The sequence below is a fragment of the Vulpes lagopus genome, chromosome 23 (assembly GCF_018345385.1).
Source record: "Vulpes lagopus strain Blue_001 chromosome 23, ASM1834538v1, whole genome shotgun sequence".
In the NCBI taxonomy this organism is placed as follows: domain Eukaryota; kingdom Metazoa; phylum Chordata; class Mammalia; order Carnivora; family Canidae; genus Vulpes; species Vulpes lagopus.
The window spans coordinates 45900334-45916651 of record NC_054846.1 but is presented as its reverse complement, the minus strand read 5'-3'; the positions used below and the strand labels follow the sequence as shown (position 1 = coordinate 45916651).

The following is a 16318-nucleotide window of genomic DNA, read 5'->3' as shown; positions in this document are numbered from 1 at the left end:
TTGTGACCTGGCCTGGGCTTATCTATACAGATTCGCTTTTTTTGTTTTTTTAAAAAGATTTTATGCAGTTATTCCTGAGACCCAGAGAGCAGCAGGAAAGCAGAGCCTGACCGCTGGGCCGCATGAGCCACAGCGTCCCCAGATTCACGTTTTAAAACAAAAAATCGTGTCCTGCGGGCGCGCGGGGGGGGGGGGGGGGGGGGGGGCGGAGCGAGCCCTGCCCGGTAGCCGCCTGAGGAGCCGCCGCCTGACTGAACACCCGCCTTTCCTCTCCCGCAGTCGTGAGCCCCACGGAGCGCGCCCCCATCGGGAGGCTGAAGGTGGGCGTGCGCGCGGCCGCCGCCCTGCGGGCCGTCTGCACCGAGACGCGGCCACCGAGCTGAGGGAGGCCGCCGAGCTGAGGGAGGCCGCCGAGCTGAGGGAGCCGAGGGAGCCGAGGGAGCCGAGCTAGCGATCCGGAAGCAGCGGCCCCGCCGCCAGGGTGCTCTCCCGCAGCCCGGCGACCTGGCGACCCGGCGACCCCGGTCTGCTCTCAGGAGCCGCCCAAGAACGGTCACAAAAGGTGAATTTACAAAAACAAAACAACAACAAAAAAAACCACAGTTTATTTATCTTTTTAGTTCTTCCAAAATTGAAAATATCAAGTCCTACTGCTAAGGAGAAAAAAACAAACGAACAAATAAAATCCGAGACCCCTCCCCCCCTCCTCTCTTAAAGTCACAGAACATGGAAGGGACTGCAGCGGGGCAGGTGGGGGCAGAGAACCAGGAGGGGAGGACAGCGAGAGAAACTCCCCAAATACTTAAAAGCTGTTCAACAGAAACTGTGATAAATACAGGACAAGGCAAGACAAGTAAAAATAAGGAGCAGCAGTGACGAGGGGCTGTGCTGCAGCCGGGCCTCCCTTCCTCTTCTCTTCTCTCTCCGGGGCATCCCAGGCCCAGGGCTGGCCTGCCCCTCCCAGAGCTACCCGGGCTTCCTGAGCTCCTGCTAGGGCCCCTAGAAGTGGTGGGAGGCACAAACATCCTTCCTCGGACACACCGGGAAACACACAGTGGTAGTTCTGCCCCTGAACCATGTGTGGGTCCATGAGGAGGCGGACCTCGGGCAGGCAGGCCGCTGCGACCCAGGTCTTCCAGGGCAGCAGAGGCACCTCTATCTGCATGAGGCAAAAAAAGCAGGAAAACTCAGGCGGAGGTACCAGCCCGATCTGCCTCACTAGCTCAGGTTGTACACTTTGTCACGGCTACTAGCCGATCCCAGGAACCTTCTCTTGAGCACTGCAAAGATGGAGCGTAAAGAGAGGTGAGGAAGGTCATGGCAGGTAGGGTGGGATGGGAGGGTCGAATCTGCTGGTCCAGAACCATGGTACAGGTGGTCAGGGGTCACCCGGTACCAGTGTCTTGGAAACACAGCTTTGAGACATCAAAGAATAAGCTGTCCGAAGCCACTGATGTCCCGGCAGAAGGTGGCAGGAAGAGAGAGGAATGAATGGTATTAACAGCGGAAGCCTCTGCCCTTCTTCAAGAACACCTCCTCCCTCGCCATCTGGATGGGGCCACTGGCACGTGTCCTGGTGGGCCTGGAATTCCCCGAGTAGATTGGTCCACACAAATGGCCCCCTAAACCCATAGACTCAAATGGCAAAACTTCAAAAGGGAAAAAAAAAAAAAAAAAAGGAAAAATACAGTTTCTATGTCATGTAAAATTTGTAGGGGTTGGCTGGATAAAGAATGGAGGTGTGGACCAAAGTTCACAAGTTACTTCCTCTTTTTCTTGGGGGGTGCAGAGCTGTGTCTGGAACCACGGTTAGAGCCACGGCCTGAACTGTGCACAGATGCCTTCCTCTTCCGGCTCATACTTCGACTCTGTTCTTCTTCTTCCTCGTAACGACTTTCTCGGTCCGCTAAGCAGGAGAACGAGGCATTGCTAGTTAACGACAGGTTAGCTGTGATACTAATAGCACGTAATAGCAGAACTACGACAGGCAGCGCACCCTGGAGTCAAACTTAGGTTTTAATCTTTCAAATCTCTAACGCTTCTTAGTTGTGTGATCTTGGGCACGTACTTAACCTGGCTGAGCCTCGGTTTACATATTCATACGATGGAAAATTATTTCACGATTCAATGAGGTGATCCCAATGCTTAGGATCCAGTAGGTATTTCCCTTTCATCTTTGATCTGGCGTTTGGTTTCAGTCATTAAACTGATAGTACAAAAACAACCCTAACCCAGAAGAGGCCCAGACAGGACTTAGATTTGGAAACTCACAGCCTAATTCTAGAGACTTCCCAGACTATGTGGCTATCAGCACAGCTGTGAGCCCACATGAAGAAAGCATCAGCTAGTCACGCCACCTGGGAGACTATGCATGCGTTCCAGAGCTCATCTGCTAAAGTCGGAGCTATAGCTCCACAGGAATTTTTATAGTGTTCATTTGTTATTCTTATTAGGCAAATAACATATCAAAATACTAAAAATCTGTTAGAAATCTGTGCCTCAAAACTAACACCACACAATTTACCTTTTCGGGCTTCTTCCTCCAGTTCATCCCAATCCTTTCCACTCTCTTCTTCACTGCCCAAGGATTCCTTGGAATAGTCTAGAATAAAATTAAGTAGGTCATTAGACGGAAATGCAATGCCAAAATTCTTCCCTCCTTTATGGGTTTCCAGAAATGACATTAGATTAAAAAGTCATGAAAAAAAAAAAAAGTCATGAAAAATTTTCCCTATAAAGACAAACCTGATTCTTCGGCTTCTGATGAATAATCTTCATCACTGTCCTCCTCCTCCTCTTCATAATCATCCTCTGAAGGATTAAAAGTCTCATCTTCAATTTCAGACTCTGAATCCCCTTCCTCAGCATCACTCCCCTGGTGAGTCAGAAAGCATACTATTTACTGGGTTCTTTTTTTGACATTCACTTGGTTAACTTAATGAATTAATTCAACCCACTTAGCACACCAGCATTATTTCTATTTTACATGAAAAACATAAAACCCCAAAACCTCAACTGACAACAAAAGGACTAATAGATATTTATCTAGTAATTGCACTTCACTAGTAATTTTCAAATTCATATATATATTTTTGATTTTATTTATTCATAGAGACAGAGAGAAAGAGGCAGAGACACAGGCAGAGAGAGAAGCAGGCTCCATGCAGAGAGCCTGATGTGGGACTCGATCCAGGGTCTCCAGGATCATGCCCTGGGAGCAGGTGGCGCTAAACCGCTGCGCCACGGGGGCTGCCCTCAAATTAATATTTCTTAAAGAGGGATCCCTGGGTGGCGCAGCGGTTTGGCGCCTGCCTTTGGCCCAGGGCGCGATCCTGGAGACCCGGGATCGAATCCCACGTCGGGCTCCCTGCATGGAGCCTGCTTCTCCCTCTGCCTGTGTCTCTCTGCCTCTCTCTCTCTCTCTCTGTGTGTGTGACTATCATAAATAAATAAAAATTAAAAAAAAAAAAATTTCTTAAAGATTCACTTCATCCTTCCTACCCATGAAAATTAACATTAGAAACACTCTTGGTAATAATGCATTATGCAGAAGCGGAAGAAACATTTCTTAGAAAACAAATTTTGCAAAATGCCCTAAAGTTACACCTGAAACTAGTATTATGCTGTAAGTTAATTATACTTAAAAAAAAAAAAAAAAAAAAGGTAAAGTGCTCTGAAGTATTTTTCCCAAGTGTAAGACAGAACAATTCTGCAATTTCAAAGCCGTGTGACTGGCCGCCAGGCCCCAATCAATTCCCATCTACCCGCGAAACTAATGGAGACACGACATGGTGTCTCCCTGCCTGCTCCCTCATGTGCCACTTCCCTGGCATTTCCTAGCTGCCCACATAGTAACAGGCACCACTGTGACCAGAAAAGAAACCCCACACTCACGCACCTCACCCTCAGGCTCTAGGAAAGACCAGCCACCTTGTTCGAAGAAGCCCTCGGGGTCGTCGACAATGGTCTTCATGATTTTAGTCCAGTTGAGGGACTGCACTCCTTCCGTGTACTTTAGGTCACAGGAACTGAGAGAGAGGATATTATTATGAAGTCAAAATCATCCTCTGTGCTTTCTGCGAACGTTACTGTGTCATCTTCTCATAAGCACGTCTGAAGAGGAGATAACCTTTCCCGAAATACAGGAGAGCAGACATTCTTTGCGTTATGCCACCAGGATAGCCCCCAACAGCTGGTAACCGGTCTCCGAGACAGCAGCCCCTGGGACAGAGCGGCATTCCAACTGAAGCAAGCTTTGGCCCTCAAACAAAGCTCGTCTCCTTGTTGTATCGTTTTTTCTTTTTTTTTTTATTTATTTTATTTTTTTTTATTTTTTTTTAAAGGAATCTTTTCAATTTATTATTATTTTTTATGATAGTCATACAGAGAGAGAGAGAGAGAGGGACAAGGCAGAGATACAGGCAGAGGGAGAAGCAGGCTCCATGCACCGGGAGCCCGATGTGGGATTCGATCCCGGGTCTCCAGGATCACGCCCTGGGCCAAAGGCAGGCGCCAAACCGCTGCGCCACCCAGGGATCCCCCTCGTTTTCTTTCTTAAGCATCAATTTCCCTGTTCCTCCTTTAGCCTTTCTCCTTTTCCCCTGCATTTTCCCTTCTCTGACTCCACTCTTATTTGCAAGTAGTTTCAACTTATAAGCACTTCTCTAATTCTTACTTTTCAGCTCTGGATCATTCACACCGCTGCGGTTCAGTATAAGGAACCGGCCCTAGCTTTCTCTCCCCAATCTCCTACTGATTTCTTATGTATTACTTATTTGACGTAAGGTCTATCTGAAAGGAGGGATAAGTTTTTTGTTTGTTTAGTACCTAAAGTGCCCTGTATTAAGATGTTCAAATGACTTTCTGTTATGTACTTCTGTTGAAAAGAGCTCAAATCAATTGAAGTGGGTGGGAAGGAAGAGAAAAGACAACCGAAGAAATGACAATAGTGAGGATCACAAGAAATATGTAGCCACTGCCAGAAGTCCAGGACAAGCATTACATCATACACACTGTAACCTCTGCCTCTAGCCCTGGTGGAAAAATAAGAACTAGATACACCTTTTCATTTAAAAAAAACCCCACAAAAAACCAAGTTATGAAACAGCTTTCAAAGACTGGATAAAGGGGGCCCTGTGTGGCTCAGTCAGTTAAGCATCTGCCTTTGGTTCAGGTCATGATCCCGGGGTCCTGGGATCGAACCCCCCCGCCATGGGGCTCCCTGTTCAGTGGGAAGTCTGCTTCTCCCCCCTCGCCCCGCTTGTACTCGCTCGCTCTCAAATATCTTTTTTAAATGTCCAAGCTTTTAACTTTTTAAAATTTTTATTTATTTATGATAGTCACACAGAGAGAGAGGCAGAGACATAGGCAGAGGGAGAAGCAGGCCCCATGCACCGGGAGCCCGACGTGGGATTCGATCCCGGGTCTCCAGGATCGCGCCCTGGGCTAAAGGCAGGCGCCAAACCGCTGCGCGACCCAGGGATCCCTCAAATAAATATCTTAAACCCACAAAACATTGGATAAAAAGTAGCACAGGATTATAGTCCCCTAAAGAAGGAAACAAACGGGGTTCTGTTTTATGACTCCCCAAGTTCTCTGCCTGGAGGCGGTTCCCAGGCTGCTATGAAGAGAAGGGAACCCAATCAGAACCTGAGAGACAGAGAAGGATTTGAGAAGGCTGAAATAGTTAGAATTTGTGAAGCAGAGAGTACTAGAGGAGAGACAGTAATAGGAAATGTTCTGGAAATATGCAGAGGGATCCCTGCCAATCGTAGGCTGAGAATGTATCTGCACACGCATGAGAGGAAGCTCAGGAGAGGTGGGCAAAGCAGCATTGGAAAACAGTAGGCCAGACAATTCCCAGACCTCACACTAAGCTGGAAATAGTTCCTGTTCCTACCAGCCTCAGTAGAAAGACCTTGTAACACACAGGGAATCAAGAGTCCTCAAAAGAGTACTGCCTCAGCAGTGGGGTAAATCCTAGACAAGTTTGAAAAATCAAGTGGTATCCAAGTCCCTAAATTATATCTAGAATGAAATCTAGAAAAAAAAACTAAAAAAAACTAGCACCCAAAAATGTGTAGTTACAATGTTTGGCAGTTGATCACAAATCACCAGACATGCAAAAAAGCAGAAGAAGGGCAGCCCAGGTGGCTCAGTGGTTTATCGCCACCTGCAGCCCAGGGCCTGATCCTGAAGACCCCGGATCGAATCCCAGTCAGGCTCCCTGCGTGGAGCCTGCTTCTCCCTCTGCCTGTGTCTCTGCCTCTCTCTACCTCTCTCTCATGAATAAATAAAATCTTTAAAAAAAAAAAAAAAGGCAGGAGAAAAACCAATAGAAACAGACCCAGAAAATACAAAGATGGTGGATGCAAGTATCAGATAATGTTGTTGAAAGAACTATAATAAATATGCTCCATATGTTCAAGAAGGAAGAAACTGGAAGATGTTGAAAAGTGATGAAATGAAATACGTGTAATTAGTCTCAGGGAACAAAAGGGGGGGGGGGGAAACTAAGCAAGAATATTAGAAGAAAAATGGCCAAAACATTTCTAGATGTGATGAAAACCACATACCCAGCAGATCTGAGGAGCCCAATGCATGCTAAGCAGAATAATTATTAAAAACAAACATACCAAACAAAACACAGCAAAGCATCTAACAAACTGCTAAAAACCAATGATACAAATAGAAAATAAAATATCCTGAGGAGAAAAGACCTATAAAGAGGTACAAAGAACAAGAGCAAACACCTGAGCAGAAACCCAGTAAGCTGGAAGATGGTGAAGCAGTATCTTATAAATATTAAAAAAGACCATCAGCTTACAATTCTACATGCAGCAAAAAACATCTTTCTGAAATGAAAGGGAAATCTTTCAAGAAAAAAGCTGAGAGAATGTGTCACCAGAAAACCTGCCCCTCAAATACTAAAGGAGATTTATGAGGCAAAGAAAAAGCAGATAAAAGGTCAGAACCACACAATGGAATGAAGAGCACCAGGAATGGTAAATACATGAGTAAATATCCAAGACACTTTCTGCAATTTTGTCAATTAAGAGATAACTGCCCAGGGGCATGTGGCTGGCTCAGTCAGAGGAGCGCATGCAACTCTTAATCTTGGGGTCATGAGTTTGAGCCCCATACTGGGTGTAGAGACTACTAAAAAAAAAACCGGGAATCCCTGGGTGGCTCAGCAGTTTAGCGCTGCCTTCAGCCCAGGGCCTGATCCTGGAGTCCCGGGATTGAGTCCCACATCAGGCTCCCTGCATGGAGCCTGCTTCTACCCTCTGCCTGTGTCTCTGCCTCTCTCTCTCTCTCTCTGTCTGTCTTTCATGAATTAAAAACAAACAACCAAAACCAACGCCCCCCAAAACACCTTCATATACAATCATAAAATTAATCCGAAAGGTGGCATAAACAGAAGAGAAAAGCAACAAAGAACAGATAAGAAAACGAAGAGCAAGGTGATAGATTTGAACCCAACCATACTGATAGTTAACAATAAATGTAAATGGTCTGTTTTCACCAATCCAATGAAAAGAATAGATTAAAACAAGTGAGACTCAAATAAATGTTGTCTCCAAGGAAGCCACTCTAAACGTAAAGTTTGAAGGACAGAAAAAAGACATGTTATACAAACACTAACCAAAATAAAGCTAGAAGTCCACAGTAATGATACACATCAAGTAGATTTTGAAACAAGGACTGCTATCAGGGATAAGGAAGGACATTTCATAATGATGGGAAAAAAAATAAAGTTAAACCTCTAGGCAGACTGACCAACAAAAAGATAAAACAAATGATCAATATTAGGAGGAAAGGGAACACCATTATATAAATTATATAAATACTAAAACGGTAAATTAAAAAGACCAGTTTGTTGAAAGACACAAGATGATTCTAGAATTTACAGAGAATAGCCAATGCAATATAGCCAATTGTGAAAAGGAATGAAATTGGAGTTACACCACCTGATTTCAAGAATTACTATAAAGCTACAGTAATTTTGACAGCAGTACAAGGACACACAGATGCCAATGCAACAGAACACCATCCAGAAATAGACCCTCTCCTACATGGTTGATTTCTTTTTTTAAAAAAATATGCCAAGATAATTCAGTAACTAGGGGATAATCCTGTCACAAATGATACTAGAATAATCAGCTATATGTAGGCAAAGTATGAGCCCTGACCCTATGCTACAGTAAAAAAATTAGCTCCAAATGGATCACAGACCTAAATATGAGACCTGAACCTGTAAAACTCTAGGAAAAAACAGAAAATGATTTTGGGTTACTCAATTTAATAGATGAGATGTAAAAAGCACAAACTACAAAAGAAAGAGATCTAACAAAGCTCATGAGAATTTTACACATCTAGTCTTTAAAAGACACTCAAGGAAATGAAGAAGCATAGAAACCACTGAAAAGGACAGTCTGGGTGGCTCAGCGGTTTAGCGCCGCCTTCAGCCCAGGGCGTGATCCTGGGGACCAGGGATTGAATCCCACATCGGGCTCCCTGCATGGAGCCTATTTCTTCCTCTGCCTGGGTCTCTGCCTCTCCCTCTGATGAATAAATAAAATCTTAAAAAAAAAAAAAAAAAAGAAAGAAGAAACGACTGAAAAAATACATACAAGGGGAGCCTCTTGATTTCAGACGAGATCGAGTGCGTTCAGGGTGGTATGGCCATAGACGCACCTCTTGATTTCAGCTCAAGTCATGATCTTGAGCCCTGCACTGGGTTCTGTGCTCAGCAGAGTCTGCTTAAGGATTCTCTTTCAGGGCACCTGGGTGGCTCAGTCATCTGCCTTTGGCTCAGGTCATGATCCTGGCGTCCTGGGATCGAGTCCCACATCAAGCTACTTGCTCATTGGGGAGCCTGCTTCTCCCTCCACCTGCTGCAACTCTCCCTGCCTGTGTGTGTGCGAGCGCAGATGATTAAAAAAAAAAATCCTGTCTCTCTCACTCCTAGGCTCAAACTCTAAAAGAAATAATCTTTTTTTTTTTTTTAAAGAAGAAAACATATACAAAACCTGTATTTGATTAAGGATTTACATCTAAAGACTTTTTAAAATTTAATTTCTTTTAAAAGATTTTATTTATGCATGAGAGACATAGAGAGAGGCAGAGACACAGGCAGAGGGAGAAGCAGGCTCCACGCAGGAACCTGACATGGAACTCGATCCCAGGTCTCCAGGATCACGCCCTGGGCTGAACGCGGCGCTAAACCGCTGAGCCACCAGGACTGCCTTAAATTTAATTTTTGGAAAGATTTATTTTAGAGATAGAGCGAGTACACGAGGGGGGAGAGGCAAAGAAAAGATCTCAAGTAGACTACAAGCTGAACCCGGAGCCCGATGCGAGGCTCAATCTCATGACCCTGACATCATGACCTGAGGTGAAATCAAGAGTCAAACACTTAACCACCCACGTATCCCTAACCAGTCTTTAGAATTCTTACAACTCAGACAAGCAATCTCCTTTTTAACTTAACATGGGCAAAAAATTCAAAGTTACTCCCTCTCAAGACACGGGATGACACATAAGCATATGAAAAGATGTTCAACATCAACATCAAGGGTCGTCACGGAAATACAAACTGAAGCCACGATGGGACCAGCACTGCACACCTACTCTAATGGTCAACAGCAAGTGTTGATTCAGATGCACGGCAACAATTCTCACACATTGCAGGTTTTTCCAGGTTTTCTGGAAAGTGATTTGATAGTTTCTTGCAAAGATGAACACAGAGACTTAAAAACAAATCATATGACCCAGGAGTGCCACACTTAGGTCATCTACCCAAGAAATGAAAACATACGTTTACACTTTAAAGACCTGTGTGTAATGAAGTGTGGAGTTTCCATGCTCCGGCATGCTCCCCGTAACGAACAGCGGTGATGCACTCAGCAACTTGAACAAATTTCCAAAGTACTGAGTTAAGTGAAGGATGCAAGATACAAAAGATAACATACTGTAGGCTTCCATTTTGTGTGAAATTCTAGAAGCAAGCTGTACAGTGATAGAAACCAGGGATAAGCCTATAGGAAGGAAAATGACTATAAAGGAACTTTTAGGAGTGAAGACATATTATCCTAATTATGATGGTAGATTCCAGACTGTGTTACATTTGTTAGAACTTCTCAAATCAGAACTTAAATTGGCAAATTTTATTACATATAAGTTTTCCCTCAACGAAACTTGTTTTTCAAAAGTCATATATGCATTTACACATAATGTCTGTGACATTACATCACCTACCTACATGTTTCGCAGGAAAATCCTCAGGGAAACCATAAATTTGTATCTTTCTCCTAATTTGCTTTTTTTTTCTCCTACTATTTCTACATTCTCTCAACCCACTTCATAAGAGGAGGTTTATACTTACAGCACTTCCCTGTCACAGGTAATTGGGGGGTTGGGGGTGGAGGGTGGAGCAAACTATACTCATGGCTACCCAAGCTCACCCTTTACACCTAGGAAATAACATCTAACGGATATAGAGTTCTGCTACTTCCACTGAAAAATCCTTTGAGCTGAAATGTGTATATATGGATGTCAAAGGCTAAAATAAAAAGAATTTCTATCTCATCTTTCAGTAAAAATAAGAGAACTAGTAAGAAATATGCCCCCCTTTTTATAACTAAACTATTACACGTGTTTAGATTTTTTATACCCCTCTCAAGTAGACTTGAAAAAAAAAATCTAAAGATTGTATGTGTGTGTGTGTAAATATCCATCAACTACTGTTGGAATTTCAGGAAAAAGTTAACTCTTAATCCAATAGATCCCAAATTTTTAAGTCCAAATTTTTAAGTCCTGGGCTATAACTCAACCCAAAGGCAGTTTCACCCTTAAGCACACCAGCAGGTTTTATATACAACACACCACACTTATATTCTGTAAACCAGGCCTCTTGGGGTAAATGGGAGACTGCTGGCTGATTTACTTACTTCAACCATTCCTTGATGGGGTCTAGGGAGGCTACAGGAATGGCGTTGATCATCGTGACTTTCTTGCTGTAGTCCTTGTACACTATCACCATATCAAAGTTCTTCAGGTGAAACTGAACCCGCTCGAAGTGAATCAGCTCCACTTCATCCAAGGTCACCACAAAAGGTGGCTGTCAGGGAGAAACTGGATCACTACCACATAAATCCCCTAAAGCATTAGCATTTTCAAATTGTGCCAGAATCCAAAAATCACTCCTGTTTTTTGGGAAAGACTAAAAGCAATACAATGTATTGAGAAGCGCCAGTAAAAGGATTTGTGAGATCAAAATCTTTCCTCAGGAGAAAAAATTTAAGGAAACTATAAATTCTTCAAAAAATTATTTAAAGAGACCTTTGAAGAATCATCTATTCAATAAGGTATGCCTAAGAAAAGTAACTATCGAGGTACCTGGGGGGTTCAAATGAGTTAAGCAACCCTCCGACTTGATTTTGGCTCAGGTCAGGACCTCGGGGTTGTGAGATCGAGCCTGGCATCGGGCCTTTGCACTGGGTGTGGAGCCTGCTTAATTTTCGCTCTCCCTCTGACCCTTCCCCAAAAGTAACTATCAAAAATGAAAATCATCAGAAATGATGATAGTTTTCAAAACACCTATCCTTCTGCTTTCTTTTCTCTAACAATTTTCTTCCTAAAAGGAGATAAAAAAATACTCACCCACTCTGTAGCGTTTACCAGCGCACTACTAGTGGGCTGAAGGAGGCAAGTACTCCTGTAAGGAGCTCCATTAAATCTGAAAAAGAATAAGAGAAGAGATGCACATAAGGTCGGGCCCAGTGCAAGAGAAACTTGCTGCCAACAACACACTTCTTTCCTTTTCCCTTCTAAACCCAGGTCCAGCACACTCACTGGAGCCTCATTTACAGGGAATCCCCCCAGCCCTAAAAATTTTCAAGGGGAACGGATGTCTCAGAGCTCTTCAAAGAAAGAAAGAAGGGCATGATCTGTTATGTTGCTTTATTATAAAGGAAGAATAACTTTTCTAATAGGGAGACAACACATTAGGCCAAAAAGAGATGTTACCCCAAGTCCCTAAAAGGCACTTCAAATTCCAGTTCCTCTTTAGTTAGAGCCTCTACTTTCTCAATGAAATTTTTAAAGGCTGTTTTCAGTTTGTGCCTCATTTCTCGTTCCATCTGTGGAAGAATAAAATACTAATCAACTATAGCCATCATCTGTTAACAGTACATCCGAGTTCTCACACCCATGCTGCCGACACAGACGCTTTCCTAGAGACCACACCATCGATCACACAGCCACACTCGCAACCGACACGTAGCCCACGAGCCCCTGCCTGGACCATTGGCACACACGCCTGTGGGGTGCTGCAGGAAGATTCAGGGGTTGCTTGTAAAATACCATGACCAAACTCCGATCCGAACCGCGAGCCACCTCAATACCCTGCAAATAAAATATGAAACCTCACAGACCTGCTCGGCATAGAGGTCATCTCGGTCATGCATGTGCTGATGTTTGCCCAAGTCCGTGGTGATCTCCCCCACTTCTGTGTAGAACTGCACGTCTGTGTGCCGCTTCTTCCCAAACATGATGGCATTCTGGGGGCGCAGAGCAGAGAGGACAGAAGTCAGAAACCCCACAGGGGCAGGTAATGACAATAAACACCATGGAAACAACATCTATGCTGGAAACTGCATCTGTTATGTAAAGATGGTGAAACCATCCCTGGTATCATCACAAATAATGTGAGACTGTACGAACTTTAAAAGTACTATTTGTTAGGATGGACTTTAGACATGATGCTGGCAATAAACTGCATCCAACGCCACATTTTTCTATTTCAGAAACAGGAATTTGGAGGAAACCTTAGGTTTCAGTGGTCATTAGATATTACAACAAAGGAAGATACACGCTTAGCACCTTCTAGATTTCAGACACTGTGGACTTCATAAACATTATCCTATTTGATCCTCTTAATAATCTTCTGTGACAAGTGCTATTTTCATCACAATTTTATTTATTTATTTTTAAAATATTTTATTTATTCATGAGAGAGAGAGAGAGAGGCAGAGACACAAGCAGACAGAGAAGCAGGCCCCATATAGGGAGCCTGACATGGGACTTGATCCCTAGTCTCCAGGATCAGGCCCGTGCCAAAGGCAGCGCTAAACCGCTGAGCCACCCGGGCTGCCATCATCACGATTTTAAGGAAAGAGGGTGACAGGAAGATCTTGCCCAAGATCCGACAGCTAGTAAGTGGACAGGCATACCTTGAGGTGAAAGTGCAAGACAATGATCATTTCTCCATCACACGGCTGGAACAAAGCATGCTTGATGTTATTGTACAGGATATCCACTTTGTCTCCTCGAACAGATGTGAAGCGGAAGCCTGAGGACAAAGGAATGACGCTGCTAAGCATCAAGCAGCATCATGAGGGGAGGCCAGAAGACACTGCTTTTCTGGCTGGTTTGAACAGGGTTTAGAGAAAATGCCAAAATCTATACAGTTTTCCTTTCCTTGTGCACATAGAGCAATGTAATAAGCACATTCCTCCCAGCATTTCCCTAACATACTGTATTATCTGATAGGTCATTCCTACAAATGTGCCCCAGAGACAAAGCCCAGTCCCACGAAAGATCATCCGTACCATTGACATGGGCCTCCAGTGAACCCTGCATCCTCTTTTGGGCAATGTTTGGGCGAATGTATAGATCTTTCAGTTTGGGATTACTCCGGTTGAGATTGATGACCAGGGAGTCTTGTTTCACAATGCCCTAAGAAGAATGAGAATGAATGTGAGCCCTCATGCAGCTTTGTGGTATCTCCCAAACCCACACACACCCTGTTGGGTGTCCAGGCGCACCTCCTTCTCCTTCTCTTCTGCTTCCCGGGTCTTATAACGCTTCTGTACTTCTTTTATAATTCGGAAAGCATTCTGGAGGTTCAAGGCTGGTACTGTCTGTTCTCCAGGTGCCTTCATATTTGAAGCTCGGTATGTACTGTTAAAAAGGGGAAGCCACAACTTATGTTACATCATCAGGCCAGGTAACTTGCACTCTTTACTCTATTTTTAACTGACTTAGTAGCTTTCAGGAGAAAAAGGTACCAGTGAATGGCGACGCTGTCTGCAAAGCTGAAAAACATCTCTCTTCTCTCTTAAAGACAGAATCTTATAAATGCCTAATCTTTTGGGTGGAAAAATCACACTTAGTTTTCACATCTGGCATAGCCAATTATTCCATCCCATCCCATGAAGGGAAGGACTCCAATGAGGCACACATTTCCTTATTTATGATTCTATTGCAAAATACATGTTATCAGTTTAACATATTTTCATGAGGACTCCAAATTGGGTTCCATCCTTAGAACAGTACAAGGCTAGCAGGATGATCCTAAACAGGTGCCACTGAGGGAGGACACAGCACATGGATATGTTTCTGAGAGTACCACTCCAACCAGCAGGGATTTGGGGATGGTTGTTTTCCTGGAACTCACATTTCCTTGACAAAAGTGGCTTCTGGGTTAGGAAAGATGTTGCCCTCATTCCTGCCCAGAGCACTGCCTGGGCAATAGAAGTTGATTCGCAAGTAAGTATAATCTCCTTCCACGGACATGCTTATATTCTGCTCAAAGAAAAGAAAAGAAAAGCATTAACAAAATAAACAAACAGGTTTGTCTCCAAATAAAAGATTAGTAGTTATGGAGACACTAAAGTTAAGATGAGAGTTAAAAGCTGGCTGATAACCCTAACCTGTAACCCTTGATCTAGATCAAATTGTCTGTAGCTTATTTTTTTTTTTTATATGACCAAAAGAACCAGACTTCTCAGAGTACCTGGAGCCACAAGTCCAACAACATGTTAAAAAATGCACAATGCAAATGGTGTTTCTAGACTAGATCACTGAACTTTCTAACAAAGTGAAAACTGGAAAGGAAGGAGAGTGAGGACAGGAGGTAAGGAGAGGGGGACCCTGTAAAGTGAGAAGGGCAGAGTCGGCGAGAGCCAGTGCAGTGGGAGCAAGAATCTGCAGAGAGCACAATTCCCGGCTTGAGCAGTAGTCCGGCCGGAACCCAACGCAGCACTCATACCTTGATTGTGGCAATGTGAAAGGGGGTCGCGATACCGAACACGGGCATTATCACAGTTTCGTATTTCTTGTCAATATAGATCTTCATTTCCCGAATATGCGGCTCCTTAGGCATCAAAGATGGGTTTTTATAGGACACGTTAGATTTGCGAGCTCTGGAGTGGGAATAGAAACATTTTTTTGAGAAATTTCTACCAATGACACAAGAGTCCACAACAAACTTGTGGCCCGATGCCGACCCTTACTTCTGAATCTGTTGTTCTCCTTTCTGTTCGGTCAATCGCCTCTTTGCTTCCTCGTTGAGCTGAGCTGCCAGTTCCTTTTGATGCGCTCTTCGTTTCTCTTCTGCAGTCATCTCGTTCTGGAGAAGGGCAAAGCCAAGTCAGCGAACTGCCATCCCTACAAAGGTGCTCCAGACGGACCACAGGACAGGCGGTCATCACTGGAGACTGAAATAGTAAACTCACTCGTGTTCTTTCCGTAAGTAACGCTGCCCGAGAACCTCTCCCCAACAGGTCCTCGGCTTCATCTTTCTCCTCCTCCTCCTCCTCTTCATCCTCATTCTACAGAGGGAAAAAAATCAGACTCAGAAATCCCGGTTTTAATCTGCTTAGCCCTTATGATTTTAGCCTTTTCACAGTTCCAAACTTCCCACACCATTTATTTTTCTTTTTCCTACCTTCAGGAAAATCCCCACATTCTTCACTTTCTTCTTCACAGAAGTAAGAACAGTAGCTGGGCCATCCTGGAATAAAAACAAGAAGCCAGACATTTATAAGATTATTTAAACGAGGCACTTTCACTTTCTAGCCTAGTACATAGGGAGGCAATGCTTTGAAACTTCTAGGTACTAAAATCTTAGACAATGAATACATACAGATTTTATCCTCCCAACCTCATGAGGAACTAAAACTTGGGAGGCAACACTGAGATAACGACTATGAATACAGGCTGGATTGGAGACCTGGCTTAATCACTTTGTAGTGCTGACATCTGGCTACTTACTGCTACTGTTCTGTGTCCCAGTTTCTTTATCTGAGGGTAGAGTATCTGCTTCGTAGAGTATTATAATTCATTGAATTACTGCATAAATGTCCTTACATAATAAGAATACAGAAGTTGCTATTAACATTTAGAATCAGTTCTAAGTGAAAAAAAAAAACAAACCAGTTACAAAAGGCCACAAAGGCCTAGAACAAACATATCCTTAGAAAGTGGGTTGGTCATTGCCTAGATTTGGGGGGCTTGGGAGAAAAGTGGGAAA

General features: G+C 43.8%; 2 protein-coding genes across 3 annotated transcripts in view; one reads left to right on the top strand and one right to left on the bottom strand.

The window, feature by feature from the left end:
- The window catches only part of RPGRIP1 (RPGR interacting protein 1), a 42248-nt gene extending 41692 nt beyond the window's left edge, over window positions 1-556 (top strand). For both annotated transcript variants that reach the window (XM_041738867.1, XM_041738868.1), the window contains one exon: window positions 280-556. In XM_041738867.1, the coding sequence (XP_041594801.1) occupies window positions 280-383 (104 nt within the window). In that variant the 3' untranslated portion in view covers window positions 384-556. The remainder of the gene's footprint in view (window positions 1-279) is intronic.
- Window positions 557-657: 101 nt separating this feature from the next.
- SUPT16H (SPT16 homolog, facilitates chromatin remodeling subunit) overlaps window positions 658-16318 on the bottom strand; it is a 42267-nt gene continuing 26606 nt past the window's right edge. The window contains exons 11-26 of the mRNA XM_041738866.1: window positions 15734-15799; window positions 15522-15617; window positions 15300-15415; window positions 15056-15209; window positions 14462-14589; window positions 13830-13965; window positions 13614-13740; window positions 13236-13354; window positions 12438-12563; window positions 12031-12143; window positions 11665-11740; window positions 10953-11122; window positions 3899-4028; window positions 2746-2875; window positions 2525-2602; window positions 658-1906 (exon numbers count right to left, since the gene is read on the bottom strand). Coding sequence (XP_041594800.1) covers window positions 1761-1906; window positions 2525-2602; window positions 2746-2875; window positions 3899-4028; window positions 10953-11122; window positions 11665-11740; window positions 12031-12143; window positions 12438-12563; window positions 13236-13354; window positions 13614-13740; window positions 13830-13965; window positions 14462-14589; window positions 15056-15209; window positions 15300-15415; window positions 15522-15617; window positions 15734-15799 — 1911 coding nt within the window. The 3' untranslated portion in view covers window positions 658-1760. The remainder of the gene's footprint in view (window positions 1907-2524; window positions 2603-2745; window positions 2876-3898; window positions 4029-10952; window positions 11123-11664; window positions 11741-12030; window positions 12144-12437; window positions 12564-13235; window positions 13355-13613; window positions 13741-13829; window positions 13966-14461; window positions 14590-15055; window positions 15210-15299; window positions 15416-15521; window positions 15618-15733; window positions 15800-16318) is intronic.